General features: G+C 53.7%; 1 protein-coding gene across 2 annotated transcripts in view; it reads right to left on the reverse strand.

The window, feature by feature from the left end:
- Window positions 1-4,617: 4,617 nt before the first annotated feature.
- The window catches only part of FKBP8 (FK506 binding protein 8, 38kDa), an 11,004-nt gene continuing 4,766 nt past the window's right edge, over window positions 4,618-10,855 (reverse strand). The window contains exons 3-9 of one of the 2 annotated variants that reach the window (XM_011925804.1): window positions 10,206-10,375; window positions 10,026-10,114; window positions 9,187-9,407; window positions 8,572-8,744; window positions 6,126-6,203; window positions 5,525-5,656; window positions 4,618-5,116 (exon numbers count right to left, since the gene is read on the reverse strand). In XM_011925804.1, the coding sequence (XP_011781194.1) occupies window positions 5,030-5,116; window positions 5,525-5,656; window positions 6,126-6,203; window positions 8,572-8,744; window positions 9,187-9,407; window positions 10,026-10,114; window positions 10,206-10,375 (950 nt within the window). In that variant the 3' untranslated portion in view covers window positions 4,618-5,029. The remainder of the gene's footprint in view (window positions 5,117-5,524; window positions 5,657-6,125; window positions 6,204-8,571; window positions 8,745-9,186; window positions 9,408-10,025; window positions 10,115-10,205; window positions 10,376-10,855) is intronic. The other variant, XM_011925803.1, reaches the window with a different exon arrangement.

Genomic DNA, 10,855 nt, shown 5'->3' on the forward strand with positions numbered 1-10,855 from the left:
AAAAAAAGTTTATCAAACAAGCGACCAGGCGTAGTGGCTCACACCTATAATCCCAGCACTAAGGGAGGCCGAGGTGGGCAGATCACTTGAAGTCGGGAGTTCAAGACCAGCCTGGTCAGCATGGTGAAACCCCGTCTCTAATAAAGATATAAAAATTAGCCGGGCGTGGTGGCACGCACCTACAGTCCCAGCTACTCGGGAGGCTGAGGCAGGAGAATTACTTGAACCCATGAGACAGAGGTCGCAGTGAGCCAAGATCACCCCACTGCACTTCAGCCTAGGTGAGAGAGTGAGGTTCCATCTCAAAAAAAAAAAAAAAAGTGCATCAGGCAAGTGAGTGAAATATTAACTATCAGTCTCACATTTAGCCAGGTTTAGGCTGCAATTCAACACTAAAATATTGGCTGAGAGCAGTGGCAAATGCCTGTAGTCCCTGCTACTTGGGAGGCTGAGGTGGGAAGATCACCTGAGGGCAGGGGGCCGAGTCAATGCTGCAGAGAGCTGCACCACTGCACTCCAGACTGGGTGACACAGCGAGACCATGTCTCTAAGAAAAAAACAAGACTTAGGAGCTTCTGGATTGAAGAAATTCTGTATCTTAAGATTTGTGTATTGGGCTCGGCACAGTGGCTCATGCCTGTAATCCCAGCACTTTGGGAGGTCGAGGCGGGTGGATCATGAGGTCAGGAGATCGAGACCATCCTGGCTAACACGGTGAAACCCTGTCTCTACTAAAAAATACGAAAAATTAGCCAGGGTGTTGGTGGGCGCCTGTAGTCCCAGCTACTCAGGAGGCTGAGGCAGGAGAATCACTGAACCCAGGAGGCAGAGGTTGCAATATGCCGAGATCAGGCCACTGCACTCCAGCCCCAGCCACAGAGCGAGACTCCGTCTCAAAAAAAAAAAAAAAAAAAAAAAGATTTGTGTGCTCGCTAGGCGTGGTAGCTCACGCCTGTAATCACAGCACTTTGGAATGCCGAGGCAGGTGGATTACGAGGCCAGGAGTTCGAGAGCAGCCTGTCCAACAAGATGAAACCCCACTTCTACCAAAAATACCAAAAAAATTGGCTGGACGTAGTGGCACTCGCCTGTAATCCCAGCTACTTTGGAGGCTGAGGCAGGAGAATCACTGAACCCAGGAGGCAGAGGTTGCAATATGCCGAGATCAGGCCACTGCACTCCAGTCTGGGCAACAGAGTAATACTCCATTTAGGGAAAAAAAAAAAAAGGATTTGTGTGCTACGTGAACAGGAAACAAGTTGACTTTGCATTATGAAAAGTCAAGAGGTTGTATGTATACGCACACGCACACACACACACACACATATTGGCGATGAGTTTCACTCTTGTTGCCTAGGCTGGAGTGCAATGGTGCAATTTTAGGTCACTGCAACCTCTGTCTCCTGGGTTCAAGCCAATTCTTCTGCTTCAGCCTCCTGAGCAGCTGGGATTACAGGCACATGCCACCACACCTGGCTGATTTTTGCATTTTTATTAGAGACTGGGTCTCACCATGTTGGCCAGGCTGGTCTTGAACTCCTGACCTCAGGTGATCCACCCTCCTCGGCCTCCCAAAGTACTAGGATTACATGCTTGTTATAGGGATTCTGAGGCACCCGGGAGGTGGAGGTTGCAGTGAGCTGAGATGGTGCCACTGCATTCCAGCCTGGGTAACAGAAAAAGAGAGAAAAAAAAGAAAGTTAATCACCGATGTGGTGAAACCCTATCTCTACTAAAAATACAAAATTATCTGGGCATGGTGGCACGTGCCTGTAATCCCAGCTACTCAGGAGGATGAGGCAGGTGAATCCCTTAAATCCTGGAGGCAGAGAGGCAGAGGTTGTAGTGAGCCGAGATGTACCACGACATGCCTGCCTGGATGACAGAGCAAGACTCTATCTCAAAAAAAAAGAAAAAAGGCCAGGAGCGGTGGCTCATGCCTGTAATCCCAACACTTTGGGAGGCTGAGGTGGTGGATCACAAGGTCAGGAGTTCAAGATCAGCCTGGCCAACATGGTGAAACCCCGTCTCTACTAAAAATACAAAAATTAGCTCGGCATGTTGGCAAGTGCCTGTAATCCCAGCTACTCGGGAGGCTGAGGCAGGAAAATCACTTGAACCAGGATCCAGGAGGCAGAGGTAGCAGTGAACAAGATCATGCCACTGCACTCCAGCCTGGGCTACAGAGCGAGACTCTGTCTCAAGAAAAAAAAAAAAAAAAAAAAAAATTAGCTGGGTGTGGTGGCACATGCCTATAATCCCAGCTAATTGGGAGGCTGAGGCAGGAGAATTGCCTGAATCCAGGTTAATTGAACCAGGATCCAGGAGGCAGAGGTTGCGGTGAGCCAAGATCATGCCACTGCACTCCAGCCTGGGCGACAGAGCGAGACTCTGTCTCAAAAAAAAATAATAAAATAAAATAAAATAAATTTAAAAAATAAAAAAATTAGCCAGGCGTGGTGGTGTGCACCTGTACTCCCAGCTGCTTGGGAAGCTGATACAGGAGAATCGCTTGAACCCAGGAGTCAGAGGTCAGAAATTGCAATGAGCCAAGATCATGCCACTGCACTCCAGTCTGGGTGACAGAGCTGGCGTGCAAAAAAAAAAAAAAAAAAAAAAATTAGCTGGGTGTGGTGGCACATGCCTATAATCCCAGCTAATTGGGAGGCTGAGGCAGGAGAATTGCCTGAACCTGGGGCTAGCCACTGGAAAGAGGGCACAGACTCAAACCATACCCAGCCTCAAGTTATCCAGGTGACCCAGAGAACAAGGGCCTTGAAGCGGCGGGTGAGTGAGTGAGGTGGGGGTGTAGATTGGAGTCCCAGGCCTTTGGGAGGGCCTCCAACCTCCCTTCTGCACCAGTTTCTGCTGGGTGGCTGTGGCAGGGAGCTTCCCCTCCTGGGCTATAAGGTGATAGATGCAAGTGAGATGAATGTAGTGGTCTATTTTTAGGAATGTCCTCATTCTTGGGGGCAAGATGGAACAGTAAGGAGAAGGTGCAGGTGCTGGGGTGACAGAGGCCCCAGTGCTGGCTCTGCCCATCCTAGCTCTACTGGTGAGCAGCATCATGGGAGAAGATCCCAGAGTCCAGAGCTGGGAGAGCCAGATGGGATCAGGGAACCTGCCAGCATCAACCCTGGCCGTTTCTCATGGCCCCTGAAGCCCTGCAGGGTGTGGCTCTGCGGGCTACCCGGCCTCATCCATCTGGAATACACCAGGCTAGATCTGGCCCCAGGGCCTTTGCACAAGGCGTGCTGTTGCCCAGACCTGGGGCTGTCAGTTCCCTGCATGGGCAGACCCTTGCCATCACTGAAATATCAGTGCACACATCCCCTGGGAGAGGTCTTCCTGGGTCTCCAGCTGTGCTTCCTCACAGGCCGCATCCAGACATTCACATCCTCTCCTCTGGACCACATCTGTCTCTTGTTTTGAGATGGAGTCTCACTGTGTTGCGCAGGCTGCAGTGCAGTCCCATGATCTTGGTTCACTGCAGCCTCTGCCTCCCGAGTAGCTGGGATGACAGACATGCGCCACTACACTCAGCTAATTTTTGTATTTTAAGTAGAGATGGGGTTTCCCTATGTTAGGCAGGTTGGTCTGGAACTCCTGAGCTCAAGTGATTCACCCACCTGGGCCTCCCAAAGTGCTGGGATTACAGGTGGGAACCACAGTGCCTGGCGCTCTTTTAAAAAAAAAAAAAAAAAAACATAGATGGACTCTATGTTGACCAAGCTGGGCTCAAGCGACCCTCCCACCTTGGCTTCCAAAGAGCTTAAATTACAAACCATGACACTACACCCGCCTCTTTAAAAAAAAACAAACAAAAAAAAGAGCTGGGCACGGTGACTCACACCTGTAATCCCAGCACTTTGGGAGGCCTAGGCGGGGGGATCACAAGGTCAAGTGATCAAGACCATCCTGACCAACATGGTGAAACCCTGTCTCTACTAAAAATACAAAAATTAGCTGCACATAGTGGCACACGCCTGTAGTCCCAGCTACTCGGGAAGCTGAGACAGGAGAACTGCTTGAACCCGAGAGGTAGAGGTTGCAGTAAGCAGAGATCGTGCCACTGTACTTCAGCCTGGCGACAGAGTAAGACTCTGTCTCAAAAACAAATAAATAAAAAATAAAGAGACCTCACTCTTATGAGGTCTTCCAGCCTAGGCTGGAGTGCAGTGGCGCAATGATAGCTCCCTAAAGCCTCAAATTCCTGTGCTCGTCATCCTTCTACCATCTGTCTATTGAATTCAGCACATCCACTAGGTAAAGCAATGATGCCATAGAACCCACGCAGCAGCCTCAAGTTAGGACCCACTGGGGTCCTGGATTTCAGGTAAGGAAACAGTGAATGCTGGGGTAACGGGTGGAGCTGGGCAGGAACACCCCCAGAGTCCAGCTGAGTCAGACCTCTCAACCCACTTATTCCCTGCTACATCACCCCACTTCTCTATGCCTCAGTTTCTCCTCTGTAGAGCAAGTGTGTTGTGCCCAGAGAGGAGACTCCTAGCTCCAGCTGGCTCAACCACATCCACCATGCTGTGTGACTCCAGATGCATCACAGGCTTTCTCTGGCCCAGCCCCAGGTGGCAGTAGAAGAAAGCTCAGGAGTCTGTGGAAACTGCAGGATGGGAGGCTTTATTTCACTGTGGCGGGGAGGGAGCCTGGACAGGGGGCGGCAGGCGGGGCAGGGGGGCTGGCACTCAGGCAGGGACTAGGCAGGGGAAGGGCTGCCCCCAGGCCTGTTGAGGAGAAACTGAGGCCGGCCCTGGCAGAGACCTAGCCCAGCAGAGTAAGGAGGGTGGGGGAAAACAGGGTCTGAAGGAATGAGGGCCCCCTCCCTCTGGGCTTTCCTCCTAGAGGGCCTTAGTCCCTCCTGCTGGCTGGGCTGCACAACCCCCAATCCTTGCTCCCCTAACCCGGAGGAGGGGGCTAGACCAGGGAGGGCAGTGGACAGGGAGCCTGGGGGAGTTGGGGAGCGCAGGGCAGGGTCCATGGTGTGCAGAGAGAGTGGCGGCCACCGGGGCGGTCAGTTCCTGGCAGCGATGACCACAGAGAGTGCCACACCCCCCAAGGCAACAGCAGTCGCCCCAAACAGCCACTTCCATGGGATGGACTGCAGATAAAAAGGAGGAGAGAGAAGGGTGGAGGGAGGTCAACACCAGCCTCTGGGGCCTCAGCTGCCAGCATAGCCCAAACAGACCTCCCAACAAATCATTGCCTGACCATGTATTTCCCACTTTCTGGCAAACTCTTACTCACACAGCAAAACCCAAATCAAATGGTCCCTCCTCCAGGACACTGCCCCTCGTGCCCTTTAAGAGGCTCCATTCCCCACCCGCAGCCCTCCAGCTTGAATTCCACCTTCAACTCCACTCATGATCACACAGGGCTGGGCCTTCTCCATGTCTCCTGCATCACCTGGGATGGCCCAGTCTCGAAGGACATTCATGTATGCAAAATAAAATCCCTCTGGTAGGCATGCCCTGGATGCAGCCCCTGCCCATTCTGTGCCCCAGCTTACCCAGGCACCCTTGCCAGGGCACTTGGCAGGCAGCCGGCTGGGGTTGCCCAGCATTTTCCGGTACAAGGCGGTCTCTGTGCTCCGCTGTGCTGCATGCTTCTTCACCAGCTTCGAGAGTTCTGCGTGGATCGTCTGTGAAAGGCAGGGAAGCTGAGAACATGCAGCGGCCAACCTATCTTCACTGGCACTCTGCCCTTCTGGGACCCTAGGCTGTTTGGGTGCTGGGACCACTGGGACATGGGGGTCCCATCTGCCCCTTTCTGGGCTTAGCTCAGGGCTGCTGACCCCATCCCTCCTAGGGAGCCAGTCGATGAAGCAGAGCACAAAGTAGCCAGGAGACAGAAGGATCTGGAAGGAAGGCCAAGGACGTTGGCATGGAGCAGGCTGGCAGTGCCCTCAGCCACTGGAGGGCTGAGAGCCCAGACTGCCTATGTGGCCGTCATGAGGGTCTTCACAAGCTGACCAGGACCCTTCAGATACCTACCCCGTGACACTGCCCAGGTGGGAACACAACAGAGAACCACAGCAAGAAAGACCTAGGGCAGACCACAGGAGGGACTTCCCAGCCGAGCAAGTCCCAGGGTGCCCCTGTCCTGCTCACCTTGTTGGAAGGTTCCAGCTTCAGGGCTGCCCTCAGGATGGGGATGGCCTCACTGTACTCCCCCTGCTGGGCCAGCACCTGTAAGGGGAAGGGGGTGGCATCACTCTGGACCCATACCTCGGCCTCACTGTCCTTCAAGAAACCCAGCCCAGGAAGTTGCAGTGAGCCAAGATGGTGTCATGCACTCCAGCCTGAGCAACAGAGCAAGACTCCATCTCAAAAAATAAATAAATAAAAACAGCCTGGCCAACCTGGTGAAACCCCATCTCTACTAAAAAATACAAAAATTAGCCAGGCATGGTGGCATGCACCTGTAGTCCCAGCTACTCAGGAGGATGAGGTGGGAGGATTGCTTAAACTTGGAGGCAGAAGTTGCAGTGAGCCGATCTCATGCCACTGCACCCCAGTCTGGGTGACAAAGTGCGACTCTGTCTAAAAATAAAAAATAAATAAATAAATAAAAAAACAGGCCAGGTGCGGTGGCTCACACCCGTAATCCCAGTACTTTGGGAGGCTGAAGTGGGCAGATCACAAGGTCGGGAGATCGAGACCATCCTGGCTAACATGGTGAAATCCCGTCTCTACTAAAAAATACAAAAAAATTAGCCGGGCATGGTGGCAGGCGCCTGTAGTCTCAGCTACTCGGGAGGCTGAGGCAGGAGAATGGCGTGAACCCAGGAGGCAGAGGTTGCAGTGAGCCGAGATGACACCACTGCACTCCAGCCTGGGTGACAGAGCGAGACTCCATCTCAAAAACAAACAAACAAAAAAAACGGCCAGGTTCCTGGCTACTCATACAAGTCCCAAATGGAGCTCTGGCAATATCCTTGGGTTCCAGCCATCTCCAAACTGCTCCCCTAGCCCTCAAACTCCATCAGTGCACACTAAGCTTGGCATTGGCCCCCCGCAACATGCTCCTTCTTCCCCCGTGGATCTGTCTCAGCTGGAGATCTAGGCACTCACCTCGCCACCTCCTCCCTCACCACCTCCACTGGCGAGAGGCTGAATGGATGTTTCCATAGGTTGCTTTTTTTTTTATTTCCTTTAGAGACAGGTTCTTGATCAATCGCCCAGGCTGGAGTGCAATGGCATGATCATAGCTCACTGCAGCCTCAAACTCCTAGGCTCAAACAATCCTCCAGCCTCAGCCTTCCAAGGAGCTGGGACTACACATGTGTACTACCATGTCCAACTAATTATTTATTTATGTATTTATTTATTAAATTATTATTATTTTTTGAGATGGAGTCTTGCTCTGTCTCCCAGGCCGGAGTGGAGTGGCGCGGTCTCGGCTCACTGCAACCTCCGCCTCCTGGGCTCAAGCAATTCTCCTGCCTCAGCTTCCTAAGTAACTGCGATTACAGGCGCCTGCCACCACCAGCTAATTTTTGTATTTATAGTAGAGACAGGGTTTTACCATGTTGGCCAGGCTGGTCTCGAACTCCTGACCTCAGGTGATCCACCTGCCTCAACCTCCCAAAGTGCTGGTATTACAGGCGTGAGCCACCACGCCCGGCCTACTCATTTATTTTTTCTCTTTTAGAGACAGGGTCTCACCATGTTCCCCAGGATGGTTTCGAACTCCTGGGCTCAACCAATCCACCTGCCTCGGTCTCCCAAAGTGCTGGGATTATAGACGTGACTCACCACGCCCAGGGCTGTGACTAGGATTCCACCTTTACTCCGAGAAAAAACGGGATCCATGGAGGGTTCTATGTGAGGAGCTCTCAACACTGGGCCAAACCAGGCGCAGTGGCTCGCGCCTATAATCTCAGCACATGGGGAGGCTGAGGCGGGCAGATCACTTGAGGTCAGGAGTTCAAGACCAGCCTGGCCAATATGGTAAAATCACGTCTCTACTAAAAATACAAAAAAATAAGCTGGATGTGCTCGCTTGAAACCGGGAGGTAGAGGTTGCAGTGAGCTGAGATCATGCCACTGCACTCCAGCCTGGATGACAGAGCAAGACATGTGCATGGTCATGTCCGCCCTTATTTTTTTTGGAGAGTCTTGCTTGCAAAACCACGTCTCTACTAAAAATACAAAAATTAACTGGGCGTGGTGGCTCCCGCCTGTAGTTCCAGCTACTTGGGAGGCTGAGGTGGGAAAATCACTTGAATCCAGGAGGAGGAGGTTGCAGTAGTGAGCTGAGATCACGCCACTGCACTCCAGCCTGGGTGACAGAGTGAGACACTGTCTCAAAAAAACAAACAAAAAACACTGGGCCAAAGGTTGGGGACCCAAGACTTGAGGATCGAATCTGGCCTCAGCCAATAAATTGCTGTCACCAGGCCACACTCCTGCACCCGTCTGGATCTCAGTTTCTCCACTTGCACCCCACAGAGCTCAGCTGGCTGATACCTATGCCTTTCTCAAATGCAGGGTTGGGGACCACCCCCTATACCCTGGGCTGAGTGACCTGGCCTGGCACCCCGGTGTGGCCCACCTTGCCCTTGCGGAAGAGAGCCTTGATGTTGTCTGGCTGGTGCTCCAGCACAAGGCTGCAGGAGCGCAGGGCCGCGCGGTAGTGGTCGAGCTTCAGCTGCGAGGCCGCCAGGTTGTTCAGACACTTCACCTTCAACTGCAGGAGCTGTGCCTCCTCCTCGAACGTCATGTCCACTATTAGGAGACAATGCCCACCACAGCGGCCGTCACCACACCACCAGACTCCCCGACACCCACTCCTCTGCGGAGGCTGCCTCTCTGGCATCAGTTTCCCCAATTTTAACCCAGGACCAAGGGCTGCGCTTTCCTGGGGCTCTCCTGAGGAAGCTACAACATGGAGCCTTAAGCAAGCAAGGGCCTAGCCCATGGTGTGTGTGAACTGGCCCTGTCTACTGTCACCCCGTCCCCATATCCACTTGCATTCTACAACACTCTACTGGTCTGGGATATACCATGATTCTGCAACAGGCCCTAGGTTAGGGGTAGTTGGGGATCTACTCATATTCTGGGCTATTCTAGAATGCTCTGAGTCTGAGGCTCTCTGGGGCTGGAAGTTTCTGGCATGGAGTGGACACCTTTGCAGGGGAGGTGGTGGGGATCTGACCCAAGCAGTCACCTTTGGCGCTGGAGGTGATGGCCTTGATGGCGAGGTCGTAGGAGTTGGCGGCCAGGACGAAGTCCGCCCGCTGGTAGTGGGCGTTGCCGCACTCCCGCTTTCGGTTGGCCAGGGCCACGCGCTCCTGCCCCGTGAGCATCTCCAGGTCAGGCCCATCCACGGCTGTCTTCAGGGTCACCTCCAGGCACAGGGCCGCATGCGGGGGGATGTATGGGCTCCTGCTAGTGGGGTGGGGGCACGCAGGGGCAACACTCAGACCTGGTGACCCCTAAACCTGCTGGGCTGGCTTAGAAGGAGCGAGCTTGGCTCAAGCCCCAGATCTGTCTACCCTCCGCCCTCTGTCATTCCCTCCTCAGTAAAGTGCAGGAGAAGTGACTTGCTGCCTTGGAGCTGTGGGACTTGACGAACAAGTTCCTCTCCCTAAGCCTCCGTTTTCCTCTTTTTTTTAGAGACATGTTCTCACTCTGTTGCCCAGGCTGGAGTGCCGTGGTGCAATCTTGGTTCACTGCAGCCTCGAAAACCTGGGCTCAAGTGATCCTCCTGCCTGAGCCTCCTCAGTAGCTGGGACTACAGGTGTGCACCACACCCAGCCAGTTTTTAAACTTTTTTGTATAGAGATGGAGTCTATATTACTTAGATTGGTCTGGAACTCCAGGCCTCAAGCAATCCTCCTACCTCAACCTCCCAAAGTGCTGGGATTTCAGGTGTAAGCCACCTCACCCAGCCTCAGTTTCTTGGTCTATAAAACGGCAGGTAGATATGATGAGCCGAGGGGTACACCCACTCCACCCATCCCCCTCCTGAGACCTGCAGAGACCCTAAGGATGGCCGATTCTCACCTGCCTTGGGGGCCGTAGCAGTACTTGGAGTCAGCAGTGACCATGGCCGTCTCCCCGACGTCCATGAGTGGGACACTGAGATCCAAGGCCTGGGGTGCGTGGGAATAGCCGGTGGTCAGGCAGACTCAGACCCAGTGAGGCGCACCCCTCGCCCCTGCCCTGTCCCGCCCCAGTCCGCACCTGGATGACGTCACAGTCACCCAGAGTGAACACCAGCTCCGGCTCCTCCTGCACCCGTGTGCCATTCTCCAGCGACGTCTGTAGATGTACGGTGACCACCTGGCCCTTGACTGGGCGGCTCGAACCTGGCGGCCCTGGGACCAGCGTCTTCTTCCTCAACAGCCCGTTCCCTGCCAGGGTCCAGGGACATGCAGCCTGTCACCTGGTGGCTCAAACAGGCAGCCGCTCCCCTGAGCCCCCACTCCTACCCTCAGCTATGCCCACTAGCTGTCCAGAGGGTGCTGGCCCAACATTGGGGCACAAGACAAACTTCCAGTGGCCACGTGGCCACCACAGTGGGGAATCCCACATGCAGGACACTGGGCAGGACGGGACAGACTTCAGGGTGACTGTACTGGTGCTAGGGACCAGCTCCGTGAACAATGGTTGGTCTGGTTTTTTTTTTTTTAAGAAAACTAAGGCTGGCCGGGTTTCCAGCTATTTGAGAGGCCAGTGTGGGAGAATCACAAGTTCAGGCCAGCGTCTGTTCAAAATGGCAAGAACCCAGTCTCGGCCAGATATGGTGGCTCACGCCTGTAATTCCAGCACTTTGGGAGGCTGAGGCGGGCGGATCACGAGGTCAGGAGATCGAGACCATCCTGACTAACACA

This window comes from Colobus angolensis, unplaced genomic scaffold, assembly GCF_000951035.1.
Source record: "Colobus angolensis palliatus isolate OR3802 unplaced genomic scaffold, Cang.pa_1.0 Scaffold66, whole genome shotgun sequence".
In the NCBI taxonomy this organism is placed as follows: Eukaryota; Metazoa; Chordata; class Mammalia; order Primates; family Cercopithecidae; genus Colobus; species Colobus angolensis.